This window comes from Motacilla alba, chromosome 1A, assembly GCF_015832195.1.
Source record: "Motacilla alba alba isolate MOTALB_02 chromosome 1A, Motacilla_alba_V1.0_pri, whole genome shotgun sequence".
Taxonomy (NCBI): domain Eukaryota; kingdom Metazoa; phylum Chordata; class Aves; order Passeriformes; family Motacillidae; genus Motacilla; species Motacilla alba.
In genome coordinates, this window is record NC_052031.1 from 57,755,003 (window position 1) to 57,771,335 (window position 16,333).

Genomic DNA, 16,333 nt, shown 5'->3' on the forward strand with positions numbered 1-16,333 from the left:
GAGTTGGGAAGTGGTTCTGGATTGGAAGTGTCTTGAGTTCCCAAAGCTTCACCCACCCACACACAAGCACTACTCTGTGTTTTGAAAATAAAAGCTTTATTACATGCAATGGAAAGGAGAGGAACTGTCCAGGGGCCCAGCAGTCAGCCCAGACAGCTGAGTGGAGCTCTCTGGGGACACCCAGAGCACATCAATAGAGCTGCCCTGTCCTGTGATCCATTTCCAAGGAAAAGAGGGCAGAGCATGGTGATGCCATTCCCTGTGGAATTCACTCTCATGCTTCTCAGCAGCTTCTTCACAGGTCACTGTGGGTTTCATTGTCCTGTTTTCTGTCCAGCTCAGCTTCTGTTGGGACTCTGTTCTCCAGGCCTTGCTGGTCTCCATCCTGTGGCCTTCCCCAGCAGATCCAAAATCTCCCATTCCTTCCTTCCCCACACAGGACTGGGGCTGATTTTATGCCCAGAGCTGTGCTGCTGTAGGATCCTTTCCTTTGGGCTGATTCCAGTTCCCCTCCCAGGCTCTGGGATACTCTGTGCTCTTGGAACAGTCTGGCACAAGATTTATCCACAACCTCACCTGACTTTATCCTGCACATCCTGGCAAGGAGTGGGGTTGTCCTTCCCTACAGGATCCCAGCCAGAAATCTGTGCTGCGCTTCCCTTGTGGCTGCAGGCAAGGCCAGGAGGGGAAGGGTCTCCTTGTGCCCAGGCAGGACTGGGAACACAGGGCTGTGGATGGATGTGACTTGCAGAGTCAGGATCTGTTTGGGATCACTCCTGTCCCCAGGCTGCAGTCCTCTGCCCTGGCAGGGCCTGCCTGGAAGTGCCACCTCTGGCATGAGACAGTCCCAGACTCCTCCTGTGTGCCAGGGCCAGCTCTTCCAGAGGGGATCCATGCAGGCTCAGACACCATCAGGGAAAGGGTGGGCTGAGCTCAGCCCCGAGTCTGGAGAGAGGCTGCAGGAGAGCCTGGGAGCAGAGACTGGGCAGCTAAAGAGAAATGAGACACATCCCATCCATGGTTCCTACAGGAAGCTGGGCATAACATATCAGCCTGGACCTCTTGTTTTTAGCTCTCCTTCTGAAGCCTTTTTGTCATTGTAGCAGCTTTTTCACACATATTTTGTGTTGTTGTGGATCCACCACAAGGTGCAGATTGTACTTCACCAAATCCAATGACCGTGCAGAGATAGTCAGGGTAAATTCTACTTATCCTGAACCTGAGCAGGAGAAAAAAGCCAAATTTGGTTACATTCCTGACATGCAGTGAAAGGAAGGTTGACACCTGGCCTGGCTGCTAAGCTGTGTTACTGTCACTGGGACCAGGAACTGCCTTGCTGCAATCTCCTTCCAAATCCTATCCCTCACTTTTGTTCCCCACAACTTCATAAGAGTTTCTGGGCAATGCTTTTCCATCCAGAAACATTCCCCTGCTTTGGTCCCCTCCAGCCAATGGTGCTGACATCACCCTCTCTCTTGTCCCTGCCTCCTGTCTCCTTCCTTTCCCCTTGGAGCTGCATCCAGGCAGATCCTTCATTCTCCAGCAGAACTCCAGCTGCGTCCTCTCCTGCCATCCTTACACAACAGCCCAGTGTTCCCTGGCCCTAAAAGGCTCCCTTTCCTTGGCCCAGGCATGTGCTGAAGCACCTGCATCTCCAGGAATCAGGTTCCCCCAAGCCACAGTGTCTGATCTCCCTTGGGCTCTCTGCTCTTTGCTTTGGGATTTTCCTCTTCCCAGACATTGCCTGGCAGGAGCTCACATGGCTGGGTCATGTTCCACGGTGTTGATCCACTTCCACTTCTGCTCCTCTGGAGAGTATGTGAGACCAAGTAAGTAGTAGTTAAATCTTGATTGTGAGAGCAGGTAACTCTGGAAAGGAAGCCGACAATGGGAATATATGAAAAATGACATTTTCTTCCCCAGAGGCACAGAAGGCTCAGTGCTAAACAGCGGGCACAGAGAGTGCAGGGTGCATCCAGCAACAGCACCTCTGCCCACAGCTCCAGAGGATGAATTTCTCCCTTTTGGAGGCCCCTTACAAATATTAACAAATGTAATGCTACACCTGTGGTGCCCTTATGTGCTTCATTTGGAGTTTAACAGGTGTGACTTGATAGCTGGGAACACTTTTCCCTTTGGATGCGGGTGGCAAAGCCTTTTCAGGTTTTGTCACAGCCATGGCTCTCACAAAGAAGTGTCTGTTCAATGTCCGTGGCCTGTGTGCTAAATCCCTGTTCAAGCCCAGCCAGCTGGGCAGGGAGTTTGCTCCTTGCCATGGGATCAGGCCTGGGCCCAGGAGCTTCCAGGGACAGGACTCCAAGGCCCAGGAGGCCTCTCCCTGTGCAGGGCTTTGCTCCCACTGCCAGGGCTGGGTGTCCATGGCTGGCAGCAGGTCCCAGAGCCCAAGGACATGTGACAGGAGCTGGCACAAGTGTCACTGCTCAGCCCTTGGCCAGGCAGCTCCAGCCCCCCGAGCAGCTGCCCCAGGAGTTGGATCTCACCAGCTCTTCCCTGCTGTCAATGACCACCAGGTCTGAGCCCTTGGCAGTGCATTCTGCACGGAAGCCTTTCAAGTCCTTTGCTTTCGCCTCTGGAGAAAAGAAGTAGCATTTTCTCCCATGTTTTTTCCATGGTGGGGGGCAGCCTGCAGAAGGGAAGAAGAGGTGTGCAAAATCCATGTTCACACTGACCAAAGGATGCCACATCAAAAGAGAGGACAGAGAGGCAATTCCAGCCACAGAAATGCCTGTGTGCTCCCGCTGAGAATTGTCAGCAGAGCACCAGGGATCCCCCACAGCCTCTGGAGCTGATAGCAGCCCAGAATCAGCAGGCAGGAGCCAGACAGGCAGCAGCACAGCAAACATCATCCAGCCTTTCCCATCTTTGCTCAGCAGCTCCTAAACAGCCACAGGGAATTGCACTGAGGTCAAAGACTGGTAATGGAGCTCCTTGGAAAAGCTGTGGAAGCACATTATTCATCCTGCTCCCTGCAGTGCTGGGCTTCCCGAGGGATTGTTCTTCCTGTCCCTTCCATAGCTCCTCCTGGGAGTGTCCAGGATCAGGTTTGTATTCCTGAGATGAGAGGCGTTTTCTCTCTTTGTTTCCCTTCTTGACAAAATCCAGTCACACACTCTCACCTTCACCCTCACCCCTTAACACTCAATCCCACGGGCTTCTGGAAACTCCCTCTGGAATGACAGAGGACTGCCTACCTAGTGCCTCTTCAGGGATGGTTGTTGTTGAGTCCTGTTGGCTGTTTGCAGTTGGACCATCTGGAAATAAGAACACAATTTCTGCTTGCAAGGAATGACCACTCTGCCACACACTGCCAGAGCTCTGCTGGACCTCTCTGAGCCCCCATCACCCAACACAGAATGCAAACTCTGCCTCTTTGCTCATCAGTCTACTATGAAAATCATAAAATGGTCAGTTCAGGTTCCACTGAGTAAAAGGCATCACTTGAGTTCATTTAAATGTGTTATATCTTAATAACAGTGTCTTTGTTAACAAGACCCTATGGAAAATTCATACAAAACTAAAACTTAGAACTAACTCAAAATGCAAGAGTTTTTATGTGGAGAACAAGTGAAACCTGTGTGCTTTTGAACATGAAAACTACCTTGATTTCATTTCTCAAGTTTTATCTAGATCTCAAGTTTCTTAGGAGTACTTTTTACGGTCTGTAGCCATTCTGAGCCAGTACTGAGCCTCACAAAAGAATTGTAACTAAAGGCAGTCCTGGATGTTAGTGTAAGGACCCCTCTTTCAATGTTTGACTTAAAGCTCTATTAAATAAAAATTACATCTTTTTGTTTTCTGTTGGTTTATTATTTGTTTGTATTTGCCCCACCCTTTGCTGTTTGACATTTATAAATGTCAGGGCACTGTCAGAAATCAATCCTGAATTCTTTTCCTTAAAAAATAATGACTTGCCTCCCCCAGCCCTGTTTTTTAAGTTCCAAGGATCAAAAGCTTTGCCATGTGTTCCCCATGTGCATCTCTGAGCAGGTGGAAAGTCTGGGACTTGAGAGGGATTGGTTGTGGAAGCTTCACAAGCTTTCTCAGCTATCAAAGGATGGATAGAAAGAAGCAAAACCATCTGAAATTTAAAAATGGTTCTTTGAAAACTTTTAAAGGAAATAACAATTGGGTCTATTTTGGTTTTTTTCTGAGGGAAGTAAGATTTTTTCCTACAAAACATAATTTATCTTTTTACATAGCTCAAAATTTTTTATGATCTTAAGGAAACTCCTGTAAGATGTGATTTAGATCTTCCTTTCAAATGAACTTTAATTCATAATTATTTTAAGATTTTTGGTGTTATGCGCATCTTGGTCTCATGATACAACCTCATCAGCTTGTGGAATTCTTGCACTTAGCAATTGTATTACTGGTAGGCATTATCAAATCTAAACTTGTTTCTTCAAAACATTTGTATAATAAATTCTTTGTCATTTGAATGTTATCAGATTTTCATTGGGATTTTGGCTTTTTTATCTGTTGGAATTTTAAACTTTCAAACTGTGGAGAGTTTTGTGGACAGTTGGCTAGCTGAGAGAGGCCATATAGACATAATACACTTGGTTAAGCAAGAAGGAGACAAGTATAGGAGTCAGCAGTCAGTTTCTGTATAAGGCAAGGACACTGTGCCCTTGGTGCAACAGCAGGATAAGGAGGAAGATCTTTAGCTAGAAATATGAAGAAAAGCAGAAAAGTTGTAACAGTATTACTACAAGAATGCAGATGTAGGTGTAGCTGGCTGATAAGTAGTAACTAACCAATAATGAGCTCGCCTTTTGCAATATGTATTAGCCTCATTAACATCAATATAAATAGGTGTGCCTATCAATAAAGTTTGAGACTTGTTGATCATCATCGGATGTGCAAGTCTTCCTTCTCCGTCATCAAACCACTCAACTCTCTTAGAGATTTCCTCTTACAGTCATGGCTGGCTAAAAACTGCTGTCCTTTGCCTTCAAACCAAACTCCTGTTCCTACTGGCTTTGGATGTCATGGCCTAGACATCAGTCAGTAACACAAATAAATTGCTGTTATGACGCTAACAAAAGAACTTACACGTGATTATTAAATATACTGCCAGGACCAGTACGAGGATTATCACCACCAATATAGCAACATGTTTTCTGGAACAACAGCTTTTACCTACAAAGGGACAGAAAAATAAACATCCGGGGAACAGCTGGACAGAAGCCCCTTTCTCCTGCATTCCAAGGTGCCTTTTCAGGCTTCCACTGGGACTCTGGGGCCTTCCAGACCTGCAGGCTGGAGCCAGGCTGAATGTCCTGGTGCTTCCCCACTGACTCTGGAGCCCTGTGCTCAGGGAACTGAAGAGATCCCAACCTGACATGGGTTTGAGGAGAGGTGGAAAGGAGGAGAGTCCCCTCTGTCAATGTCCTCCCTCTGCTTCCTCATTTCCTTTGTTCACTTTCCCCTGCTGCTGGGGACAGGAGCCTGGGCTCAGGGGGGTCAGGGTGTGGCCCATCACATCCTTCTATTCCTTTGCCAGGAAAGCCAACAAGTGTTTAGGGGCACAGAATGCAACACCTCAGCTGCCCCTGCTCTGAGTGTGGAAAGCAGACAATTGTATCCTCCTGCCTCCTCATGGTTTTGTGTCACTGCATGTTTGGGGCATCAGGATCAGCTCCTCTGCCCTTCTTTTTTAAATTCCCATCACTTTATCAGACAGCCAAACTCACCTGATGATTTGCAGTTTGCTGCAGCATTTGTGTCTTGGGCTTTCACTTTCACTTCTGCGTAGGTACAACCTGAGCCTGGGAACAAGATCAGAGAACAGAGAGAGCTGAGAATCAATTTAAATGAAACAAAAATGACTGAAGTTGTGAGAAATGCTGAACACAGGACAGCATCTGGTTGATATGACTGTGGTTAACTATCCACAAATTATATTTTTCTCCATTACAGGCACTGATCTGTGCTGTGTGATGACCAGGGTCAGGACCCAAGAGAACAGCTGGAGCTGTGTCAGGACAGGGTCAGGTTGGATATCAGGGAAAGGTTCTTCCCCCAGAGGGTGCTGGGGCACTGAACAGGCTCCACAGGGAATGGTCACGGCCCCAAGGCTGCCAGAGCTCAAGTAGCATTTGGAAAACACTCTCAGGGATGCACAGAAGGTATCTGTGCAGGGCCAGGAGTTGGACTGGATGATCTTTGTGTGTCCCTTCCAGCTCAGGATTTTCTGATTCCATGTTCCATGAGGACACTTTCACCCTTGGAGCACTTGCCAGAGGCAGGAACAGATCTGGTTTCTCTTCAAGGCAGACAATACCAGAGGGGACAGGAGCACACACTCACATTGTCAGTCTTGACAAAAAGGGAGGAAAGTGCCAAGGGTGGCCTGAGGTTGTTCATCCAGACAGGAATGGTGAGAATGACTAAAAGATCAAAGCCTGAAAATTGCAGATTGTGCTAAATTTGGAGGGGTTTGAGATTTTATCTAAATTAACAAGATAACAGGGAAAATACTGAAACCTATTCTATCATCTGCAGGTAATAAATACAAAGCAGCAGGGAAGAAAACATATGAAGAGGAAAGAAAGGTCAGAGGGAGAAAAAAAGTTGGTAGAAAGTCAAAAATAGGATATTGCAATGTTATAAAACTCTCCAAGTCATCGTGATATACAACACTGAGCCTCCTGGGCTCTGTCAGTGCATTGGACTAAGACAGAAGTCAGGGTTTTGAGCTCTTTTCAGAAGATGGAGACAATATCTGGGAACTCTTGTGCATCATTTCAGTGAACACATAGAAGAGTTGGTAGGGGTTTCCCAGAAAGGCACAAGCAGAGAAACACCCAAATGTTACTAGAAATCTATCAAAAGTCTGAATAGGAATACATGGGTTAAATTCTAAGGAAAATGGAACTTGTAATCAGGTGACATCAGTTGTGGTCAATTGAGCCCTGCATTCATCTGTTAAAAGGGGTGGTACAACCCCATTTCCTGGGCTGTTAGAAACTCCACACATCCAAAAAGACATGCAGAGGGTTCACACTTTGTGCAAAAGACAAGCATTTGATGGCAAGAAATAATTTCTGCCAGAGAGAAAGCAGGGTTAGAAGGAAAGGAAAGAAAAGTGAAAATGAAATACAGAGACACACTGTATGCCGTCTGTTAATTTACAGCATGTACCTTTATGACAGATACTGCAAAACCAGTGCAAACATATTTGAAACAATTTTTAACTCATTAAAGAAAGAAATAATCAGAGGTAAGAATTTTGCAAAATGTTTGATCCTAAATGAGACTAAAGCTGTCCATGAAACATTTCACACTTGTGCATTCAACAAGCAGTTGGTACATCCAGAGCAGGAGGAGAAGCCCCCAGGCAGTGTCTGCTGTGCTCAGGGAGCAGGAACAGCTGTGCAGGAGACTGCTGTGAGCACCAGCAACAGCAGCCACTCCATCCTGAGCAGTTTGCGGCAGGAATCTCAGTCTGCTGGGGGACAACAGGCCAGGGCCAGGAGCAATGGATGTTCAGCTCTGGAATGGTCTCCAAAATGGGTAAAAATGACTCTTAATATCTCACCAGAGACACTGCCTCACACTTGCACCTTAGCAAGAGAAAAGTAGATCTTCCAACAACTTGCCTTTGTAAATACATACAAAGTGTCCCTCTCTGGACACTCCACATGCAGTTTTCCAGCCCTGGCCCTCATGTTTCCCTTGTGCTCTTTGGGATTTGGTGCTCCAAGGAACTCTCTCAACACATGTGGGAGAGGGACTGGAGACTGCAAAGAAAGCTCAGTGCTCAGCACTGGACCTACCTTGGACATCAGGGACCGTCAGGATTCTGGGTCTGGTTGGTTCAGGCAAGTTCAGGTCAGCATAAAGGACATTTTCTGCCATTCTTATTCCCGCTTCTCCTTTTTCCCTGCCTCGGCTGTTCTGACAGTGACACCCTGGGCTGGCTACAACTCAGAGCTCCCTCCCCTCTCTAACCTTCAGCAGGAAGTTCTTGATTCTTCCGGTCACACATCAACTTCTAATTAGAAGTCTATTTCCACTACATCTTTTGATGGCACAGGGGTTTATGTCAGTAGCATGAGGAAACACAAGTTCACGGCCTCCCTGAAGTCACCTGAGTTGGGAAGTGGTTCTGGATTGGAAGTGTCTTGAGTTCCCAAAGCTTCACCCACCCCCACACAAAACATGCCCTGCTGTGTCCTGAGCACTGTGGGCTCTGTGCAACTCACAGACATTGTCTGCTTCTGTATAAGGGAATTCTGGAGGCAAAATGGGGATCAGAATGGGGGATTGGTCCAGCCTGTTTGGGAAGCACAAAAAGTGCTTAAGGCAGCAACTGGAATAGTGCAGCCTAAACAAAACTATCCCTTGGCTATCTAGGTTTGTAATATCCCTCTGGGCAGTTGGGGTCAGCTGTGTCCCCTCTCAACTCCTTGTGCACCCCCAGCCCCCTCAGTGGTGGGGTGGGATGACAAACAGAGGACTCTCACTCTGTTTAATCTCCCCTCAGACAGAACTAAATCATCCCTGTGGTCTCAACACTGTTCCAGCACAAGTCCAAAATGTAGTCCATACCAATTGCTACGAAGGAAATTAACTCTATCCCAGCCAAAACCAGTCCAGGGCCCTAGAACTTAAGAAGGATGTGAAGGTCCTTGAATGGAGGCTCAGAGGAAGGGAAGAAAGCTGGTGGAAGTGTTGGAAGGAATGTCCTGTGAGGAGCAGCTGAGGACTCCAGTTCGATTCGTCCAGTTTGGAGAAAAGGAGGCTGAGGGGTGACCTCTTTTCTCTCTGGAGTCCCAGCAGAGGAAGGACATGGAACTGTTGGAGAGAGTCCAGATGAGGCAAAGGAAGTGTCGAGAAGCTGGAGAACCTCTGCCTTAAGGAAAGTCTGAGAGAATGAGATTTTTCAGTCTGGAGAACAAAAGCTCTGGGGTGACCTCATTGTGCCCTTCCAGTGCCTGAAGGGAGCTACAAGAAAGATGGAAAGAGACTCTTCACAAGGACCTGGAGTGACCGACAAGAGGAAATGGCTTTACACTGACAGAGAGTGGGTTTAAATTGGATATTAGGAAGAAATTCTTCTCTGTGAGGGTGGTGAGGCCCTGGTACAGATCCCCAAAGAACTGTGGCTGCTCCATGCCTGGAAGTGTCCAAGGTCAGGTTGCACAGGGCTCTGAGCAACCTGGGAGAGTGGAAGGTGTCCCTGCCCATGACAGGGAAGGTGAAATGAGATGATCTCTTCCAACCCAAAGGTCCCTTCCAACCCAAACCATTCCACGATTCTATGATTACTGTATTCCTGTCTTTATAGAAATATAACACATTGCTTTTCTGATTTAAAACAAACTATAGGAAAAAGTTGAGTGATTTTTAATAAAATAAATACCAATTCTGATTGAACCTATTTCCTCCACAGAAAGACAATTTTCTATTATGGATATATTCTCTCAGGACCATCAGATCTGGAACACCCTCTGGTGCCAGTGGTCATGGCAGAGGGTTCTTCAAAGGGCCAGGGATGTGTTCTGGTATTCTGTGCCTTGTGTCCCATAATCACAGGCCCAGAGAAGCCAAGCAAACACCAAATGTGTGGGGAAAAGAAGAGGAAGTGAAGCTGTTTCTGTGGTGGTTGATGCCTCAGAAGTTTGTACTGCAGTCAAATTAAAGTTTGCAGTGGCCCTCAGACCTGACAGGGAGACGTGTCCAGAAATTCTGTGGCAGGTTGAAATACTGAAGCCTAAACAACAGATCCTGACTGAGGCCTGAACAACAGGCCCTGAGCCAAACCTTCCAACCAAATGTTTTATTTTTATATATATATATATATATATATATATATATATATATTCAATCATTAATGAACTATTGTTATTTGTGTTTGTTTATTGGCAAATCATGCGTTTACCTTTCCATATCCAGAAAGTGGAAAAGGCCACAACATCTGGCCTAGTTAGGGGGGTACACAATCAAAGACAATTCCCTTTATTCCCCCTTGAGCCCTTGTCAAGGCTTTAGGGGAAATCCAATACGGGAATGAAACTAGAAATTATTAATGTCAGCTTGTTTGTTTAAGACTATAAAAGATGGGCTACTGTCACAATAAAGTCGGGAAGCCATTCCACATCTCCACAAAGGTGAAATGGGTTGGAAAGAATCTTAAAGATCATCTTGTTCCAAACCCTTGCCATGGGCAGGGACTCCTTCCACTGTCCCAGGTTGCTGAGAGCCCTATGTGACCTGGCCTTGGACACTGCCAGGCATGGGGCAGCCACAGCTTCTCAGGGCAACTCAAAGTATTCTGTGATTTTTCAGCTCCACCAAGTCTTAATTCCTTTTTTCATTCAGATTTTTCCTTTCTATTAGGGAATTGCATTGATAATTTGCCAGTTGTAACATGGACTGAGTGTAGGAAACATCCATTGAGTTCAATCAACTTTTTTGTTTTTTATTGCCGGTTTTCTGGAGTGAGAAGCACATGATAGCACCAATCCCACAAATTTTGTCATAAAAATAGTGCCCCTCTTTCCTGTGGAATATTGCGTGCGCTCATCAGCAGGTTCTGCTGCATCTTGAGGGAGTGCTGACTCTGTGGGCTGGTGCTGTTTCAAGAAGGAAGGTGCAATACCCCACTGAGTTGATGCTTTTGAACTCCATTTGACAAGGATGGTGCAAATACCATGGGGGAGAAATTAAAATGGGGCTCCAGCTCCCCTTGTAAATCCTTTTATGTGATACTGAGATGCTGCATAACTTAATACTGGAGATAGTTCACAGGGTAATTTTTAACTGTATTTCTGAGCACTTAGTCATAATTCTCAGCATTTAAATGCATACTTACTATTTCTCTCTGGTATTGTGTATTTCCCACAAAACTATAATGGGTAATTTAAAGATATTTTCATGTGGATCTATATGAGTGGGACAATGGCCCTGCATGTCTGTGTTAATAATGAGATGTCTGTGTTAATAATTCTGCTGCAATTCCTTAGCACCTATGAATTTGGCTTCCTAAACTCTAGCTAAGGGCATAGGCAACATCTGACAGCATTTTCCTAACAGAAAACACACTCCCACTTCACGCCTACTCTTCCCATCTCTATTTCCACTTTTCCAAGACGAGTCATGTCCATCTTTTAGCCTCTGCAATCCCAAACTCAATGTGGCCATGACCAAGAAAGACAGAAGAAGGGGAGATTTTTAACATACCAGGCTCTTGTCCAATACTTAACATTGTGCAGCCTCAGGTCAGAAGTGAAGAATCTTCTGGGGTCAGTTGAGTCCTATGTTTCTCTGTACCTCATCAAGAAAATGGATTTGGTAAAGATTTCATTACAAGATCCAAATTCAAAGATAAGTAGTCTGCAAATCAGCTATTCTGAAATAGATAAAATATTTAAAATTAAATGTACATTATGAAGGAAGAATGCAGTAAACCTATGCAAAAACAACCCTCCATTGTGAAAGCAAGCCTTTTGGGCTGGTTTTTCACCACTTGACAATACTCAGATAATGACTTTTATTTGGTTGTAGTAAAAAGGAAAATTAAAACAAAAACCATGGATGTGAGAGAGAGAGGTTTAGAAGGAAGATTTCAAATAGAAAACCTCACTAAAATTCCATTTACAGTAACTAGGATGTCTTTCCCTCAAACTATCTGTTCCTTGGGTTCAATGGAGGTGCTTGACAGCTGAGCAAATGTGGTTTTTTCTGGATTTAATGTGCTTGCTTACTGTATCCAGACCTATAATAATTGGGAGATATTTTTTGATATGTAAAAGTTTTGAAAAACCTGTAACTTTTTTGGGACCAAAATTATTTTCTAATATAAACAAAGAGTTTCCACTACCAAGGAGGAAAAAAAAAAATTGTTCTCATTAAATATATTTTCTGAAAATAATGGAATGTTTAATACTTTTTAAATCAAACATTTCAGTTTTTCCTTTCAGGATGTTCTTTTAGGAGAAATTAAATGCTTTGGGTTTACACCAAATTATTTTTTAAAAATCATTATTTAACAAATAAGAACAAGTGTTTCTTCTATTTTTTTCCTGCATTAATTCACAGCCAAAAGGTCCCCGTCTGGGTCACAATCCAAGAAAGATTTAAAAAGTGGTTTTAGCAAGAATCATTTTGCAATCAGCTGATGCCCATAAGGAATGCTGGCTACCTCACTCCCTCCAAAGTTTACCCATTTTTAGACAAACATTGTGACATATTTTGTGTAATATATATTTTACTGTTATGTGAAAGAGGAACTGAAAACAGCTGAACAAAGTAAAACCACTGAAACTGGTGAAAACTCTCTCTGTATCTGGATAAAATTAAGCTGGCTGTTTCTCTTTTATACTTAAAGCAAAACAAAACAGCCTGGTTTTTATTTAGCAGCTTGGTGGCATTTTTCCTCCTCTAAACTCCAGCTGCTTTAACATCAGACATCTATACTTAGTGGTTGCCTGACAGTAAAAAACAAGAATTCCCAAGGATGTCCTATCCTATGCTTGACATATCTAAGTGCGCCAAGGCCTCACCACCCTCACAGGGAATGATTTCTTCCTCATATCCATCTAAACCTGCTCTCTGTCAGTGTGGAGACGTTGACCCTTGTCCTGTCACTCCAGGCCCTTGTCAAGAGTCCCTCTCCATCTTTCCTGTGAGCTCCCTTCAGGCACTGGAAGGGCACAATGAGGTCACCCCAAAGCCTTCTGTCTTACAGGCTGAACAATCCCAATTCCCTCAGCCTTTCCAGGCTGAAGATTCCCAATCCTCTTAGCCTTTCAATATACCTTTTTTCCAACATACTTAGAGCATGACCCTTTGCAAAGGGGGATGAAGAGGAAATCTGTTCAACTTGCAGAGATGCAGATGCTGCCATTTTAGAAGGCCCCTCCTGTCACAATGTCAGATCCAGGCAGCTCTCCATGAGGGCTGAATACACATGCCACCCAGCTCAACCCCATCAGCTCCTGCTCCTGCTCCTCATGGTCCCAGCAGAGCTAGGGATCCAGGAAGGTGGGGAAATGCAGCAGTGGAGATGCAAGCTGGCCAGAACAAAATCATGGGAGGAACAAGAGGAAGAGCATTCTCTTGATTCCTGAGAAGAACATCACCATCATCTCTGCAGTGTCTGAGTCTTGCTGATACCTTGGGCAGTGAAGAGAAGCCAAATTTATATGGAAGTGCCTGAGGCTGGGCCTGTTGCCAGGAAGGAGGGCTGGAACCCGACTGTTCTACATTCAATTTAAAATGTAGGAAAGATCAACACTTTACATAACATGCTCTGGCACCCTGCCTGAGTGAAACAGTACTAAGCCATCTCATATACATCTTTAAACATTTTTAACAGCTGTTTTGTCCTACAGAACCAAAACAAGGCAGCCAAGTGTTTACCTCCTACCCAGTACTCCACAGGGTGGGTGAATGTTGGCTCTCCTCACCAAGGAAAAGGGTCTCTTCTGATGAACTTGCCTTGCCATTGCAGATTCTAAAATGAACCCCAAATGTGCCACTGTGGTGGGATGGTTATGGACAAATTTGTAGGAAAGAAGCTAAGTCTTCATGCCATGGCTTATCAGAGGAAGCTGTTGTGGCACATGGAAAGGGCTCCTGTGATAGCAGTCTGGAAGAGTAGAATAAGAAAAATGCCTCTGCTCCATGTGCTATACCTTGGTGGGAGTGAGTCAATGGAGAAAAGTGCATCATCTCCTGTGATGCCTGAGACCTTTCAGTGTAATGACATAAAAACAATAACCCTCAGCAGGTTTCTGACCAGTTCTGCCAGGAAGTGCCTTGTCCATCATCTCCAATTTACCCAATTGCATAATCCACTACAAAACTTATCCAGATCTGGTGGATTCTGGAGGATATGGTAGTTTATTCCTATTAACTTGCAGGGAAAATGTAGAAAAGCCATTTGTATTATTTTTCTGGGGAAGCGTTGGAAGAACAGATGAACAACAGAGAAGGAGAGTTACCTGATCTAATCCTCAGGTATACAGTTTAAAGAGATCTAATCGCATACAGATTGCTTGAATCCCAGGTCATGTTGTTGACGGTCCTGCTTTAGACAGCAAGTATATTTATGTCTTCTTATTTCAGTTCTCTAACCAAATGCTGACACTTTTTGTGCTGTCTGCTCCAGAGAGGCCCAAGACTCTTTTTGGGGGGAACCAGGGCTGAGGGATACAGTAAAGCAAACTGAGTATTTGGAGGTTAGGAAAGCACAGGGATATCAAAACTGAGAGACTTTGGCCCCTCCGGGAGATGAACCAAAGACAGAACTAATCACGAAGTGAGGAGGAAAAAAGGCAAGGGAATCTGCATCTTACAAAGCTGCCCATGGGAGAAATTTTCACTGTGGCTTGTTCTTCACTTTTAGGCAGAAAATCGCTTCCTCACATGGAGAAGAGTGTGAGATTGGAAGATGCAACTGAGACACTGCCGGAATGTGCAACTCTCCTGGAATTACAAGGAGAAGTGGTTTGGCTGTGTGACAAGGATTGGAGTTGCATGGTCTCTTGGGTGGAACAGGATGTGGTGGTGTTTGCATGGCACTGCTGAGGAGCGTGGGAGAGATGTGCAGGAAGATACCACAGATTGGCAGTGAGCAGAATGCCAAGAAAGATTTTAAAATTATAAATGACCTGAGAAGAGGGAGGAAGATAAAACCTGCTTCCTGTAGAAAATGAAATGCTCCTACAGGAGCCAAGTGTGAAAAGAAAGAGGAGAGTCAAAACCACAGGATGCAATGGCACCTCTGAGTATCTGCCTCAGGCAAAAGACAGAGACAGACAGGAGAGGAAAGCAGTGAAATTCCACTGAGTTTTCTCTCTGGGGATTATGATGACGTGCAACCAACTTGGAAGGTGGAGAAGAAGGAAAATGCTATGCCCAGTACTCTCAAAACAGCCCTGATTATTCCACTGCTGAAATCCTTTGCTGGCAGCACACACATCCCTGACTCACAGCCAACTTCTACCCCACACCTCCCCTGCTCAGCAACTCCCTGTTGCAGTGCAGGAAGCAGCAGAATACTGTTATATAGAGAAGCAACAGAATACTTATATAGAGCCAGCTGAAGCAATGTGAGTATCATTTCACAGTATTTGCATTCTGGTGAGGTTATTTAATACTTCTGTTCTTTCAGGACAAATTTTAAGAAAAAATTCAACTTAAAAAGAAATTTGGTTTAAAAATGTCTGAAGGCTGATACCCAAATAGGTATTTAACAGAGCGGTAACTTGAAGCAATTGTAACTAGGCCAAAAAATATCCTTATATTCAGCTACTCACTTCTTTGACAGCCCTCTTTTCCATTAATCCATCCCAGAGTCTCTATATTTCAAAAAGCTATAGCCCTTGTGGAAGATGGTGCCAAGCTGACTCACCTTTTGCCACACATCTGCAGGGCTACTTCTTCCAAATCCTATGGATCATATGGAAGCAGCAGAGGAGCTGTAAAGCTCCTTGTTGAATAACACATGCAGTCCTGAAGGAAAGGGGGTGGAATAAGGGAGTTTTTTTTCACAAGCTGCCTTGTGAAAGGACTTCACCTTTACCTAATGTAATTTCTCAGCTCTTTCACTGCTCTGGGCTTGTTTATCCATAGCTGTGTTGCACAAATCCTTCTGTTCCAGGAGTTGTCCCACTGTGGCTGTGAAAAGCCCTTTCCTTCTCCACAGGCTGAAAATCCTGAATCCCCCCAAAAACTGAGGATAGAGAGGTGGAGATTCTCTTTACAATAAGTAATTTGCAAAGTGGGTTAGCAGGGACAGATACATCAGCATGTGAGGGATATTTATGGAATGAGGAATTGTAGGACTGCAGTTGTTTTTCCTCCTTTCCCTTTTCAAGATTTAAAGGGGTGCCAAAAATACTGTTAAAGGCAGGGGCATCCCAGGTGATGGCTAAAAGAATTTTGGAATAAATATAAACAGTGTCTACACAGCCAGTTTCTGGACAGACTTGTCACCTGAAAGCTCAGAGCACTGGAAGCACAGAGAGGGTCAAAAATGAGCAGTTCCCAGGCAGATAAATTGGCTTTACTTGTCTCACATAGCAAACAGGAGGGCACAGGCACACCCAGAGCTGCAGAAATTGATGCCTGCTCGTAAATCCTTGCACAGTAGATCAGGAGCAATCAGGAGAGTCTCTGCTTTTGAAGGCCAGTGATGTGGGCTCTGCAGTGGCTGTGCATTTGATGTATTGCAGTTATACCCTCCCAGGAGCAGTGGTTGAAGTGCAATTATGCAGAAAGCATTCAAATCCAGAAACGCTGTTCTTTACAGACAACAGTTTTGTAATGAGGTTTCAGAGACAGAAGTGTTCTAACA

The 16,333-nt window shown here is 44.9% G+C and overlaps 1 protein-coding gene across 1 annotated transcript; it reads right to left on the reverse strand.

The window, feature by feature from the left end:
- Positions 1-88: 88 nt before the first annotated feature.
- LOC119708757 (killer cell lectin-like receptor subfamily B member 1B allele B) lies at positions 89-7,983 on the reverse strand. Its single transcript, XM_038155559.1, has 7 exons — positions 7,803-7,983; positions 5,718-5,792; positions 5,077-5,163; positions 3,213-3,272; positions 2,502-2,644; positions 1,760-1,869; positions 89-1,219 (listed from the first exon to the last, which is right to left on the reverse strand). Exons 1-7 carry the CDS (start codon positions 7,882-7,884, stop codon positions 1,069-1,071), a joined length of 708 nt encoding a protein of 235 aa, XP_038011487.1. The 5' UTR covers positions 7,885-7,983; the 3' UTR covers positions 89-1,068.
- Positions 7,984-16,333: the final 8,350 nt, after the last annotated feature.